General features: G+C 49.5%; 1 protein-coding gene across 1 annotated transcript in view; it reads left to right on the top strand.

Annotated features, from left to right (window-relative positions):
• Positions 1 to 1,879: 1,879 nt before the first annotated feature.
• The window catches only part of PTCHD2 (patched domain containing 2), a 36,737-nt gene continuing 36,663 nt past the window's right edge, over positions 1,880 to 1,953 (top strand). The window contains exon 1 of the mRNA XM_010849893.1: positions 1,880 to 1,953. This exon is cut by the window's right edge and continues 11 nt beyond it. Coding sequence (XP_010848195.1) covers positions 1,880 to 1,953 — 74 coding nt within the window.

Raw genomic sequence — 1,953 nt, 5'->3', positions numbered from 1 at the left:
GGTGAGGTAACAATGGGCTAGCAGGATCATTCAGGGAGTGCTGACATGACCCAGAATCCTGGTCTTAGACCTACTTACATGCCAACACATTGAAAACTGTACCCTGGGTAAGGGTCTGGGGGCCAGTGGATGGATTTAGTCCCCAGAAAAAATGCAAGCATCCAGTGTCCCTCTCCACTATACTACCATCAACTTCCTCCTTCAGCAGTTAGGGATGGAGTGGAGGCTCCCACACACAACCCCCACCTCCATGTGCAGATTTGCGTTTGCCCTTTGGAGATAGGGTGAGCCTGAGCTGCCTCTGGTTTACTCCCACGAGTTTCTGCTGGTGCAAACTGAGCCTCAGAGCAGGTACTATCCCCTCAGGAGGCTAGGTTTAGGGTGTCAGAAATGAGAAATTTAATTATTGCATCCGTAGGAATCTCTAATATTTCTGGAGCAGTTCCTGCCCCTTCCAGTCTCTCTCCCTTTCAAGTCTTCCTCTCTCATCCACACTTGGCACCCTCTCCCTCACTCTTCTGTTTTTCTCTTCCTTTATTTCCCTATTTACATCTATCTCCAACCCCTGCCCCCTAACTCCACTCTCCTGTCTCCTGTTTTCAATTTTCTCTGTCTCTCATCTCTCCCAGGTCCTGTCTGTCTTTCTCTCTCTGTTTCCCTCCTTCCCCTTGCCCTCTCTTCTTCACTTTCTTTGGGATGATGGCAGCCTGTTCTCTTCCCGGACAGACCGTCTAATTGAAATGGAGCATTCTAGAGAATGTTAATAGGAAAAGCAGCATTAATTAGCCAATGCTGGCATAATTAGCTTCCTTCTCTCACTGCCTGGCGTCTAACTAGATAATGAGTCTCTTTCCGTCCAAACAGAGGGCAGGCAGGACAAGGGGGCAGGCCATACCTGAGGATACCGGGGGGCCTCCTGCCTTTGGGCCACCCTGCTGGAGTCCTCAGACTGCCCTCTCCTGCCAGGCCCTCCTGCTGCTTGTGCCCACATCTTGGGGAGACAGATGCCTGGCCTCTGTCTGTGCCCAAAGTTTTGACGTCCCTGGAGTTGCATATTAAGTGGTCTGAGCCCGACAAACAGTGGCTGCAGCTGCAGCATCCCAAAGAGGGGGTGGGGAGTATTGAGAGTTCTTGAGGACTATGACAGGCATCTAGTGCTGTCAGAGCCACGTGGGCAATGGCTGAGCACATTACAGTCCCCAGAGAGGAGCAAAGAAATGTATTCATGTGGTATATGATAACAAACAAGCCACACAGACTGCAGGGTGCTTCCTCCCTAGACCTTCCCCACAATCGTGTGAGGCAGAAGCGGCCACCTGTGCTTAATAGACAAAAACTCTGAGGCTCACTCCCTTGCCAGTGTTCACACTACCAGGACCCAAACAAGGGTCCAGTTCCAGAGAGCATGTTCTTTCCCTTCTACCCTGATACTTTTGGACAACTTTGTAGTTGCTCGTTAAATAAAAGTGATTGCGACGAAGTCACATCTCACATTGGCTTTGAGTTCTAAAATCAGAGAATGCAGCAAAAATTGGGAAATCATGCATAATCAAAATTCCCCTCGAATATCCCTTTCTTGTGGAGGAATATCTCTTCTGTTTGCAACTGGGCACTGATTCTCCTTTTTCAGTGGCCTTGAAAGCCCTATCTAGTTGGGAGCTGTGACAGGCAAAGAAAAAGGATTTTTTCTTTCTGTTTTGTACACATGTGGTTGAATTCAGTTAAGTGCAGCTAAGTGCCTGTTTGATGCGATTCCATTGTAGGATCTGTCTTGGTTATGAGTGGGCAAGGTTAACACTCGGGGTGGGCGACTGCAGCTATGGGAGCACCATCCTCTCCTTCTCTGTAGCCTGCTCACCCTCTCCCTCTCCTGTAGGCTATGGACTCAGAGGATGACCCCTTGCTGCAAGATGTGTGGCTAGAGGAGGAGCAGGAAGAGGAGGAGGAAACAAT

This window comes from Bison bison, unplaced genomic scaffold (assembly GCF_000754665.1).
Source record: "Bison bison bison isolate TAMUID 2011002044 unplaced genomic scaffold, Bison_UMD1.0 scf7180017864289, whole genome shotgun sequence".
Lineage (NCBI taxonomy): Eukaryota > Metazoa > Chordata > Mammalia > Artiodactyla > Bovidae > Bison > Bison bison.
The sequence above is the reverse complement of the archived record's forward strand: the minus strand, read 5'-3'. Positions and strand labels throughout refer to the sequence as shown.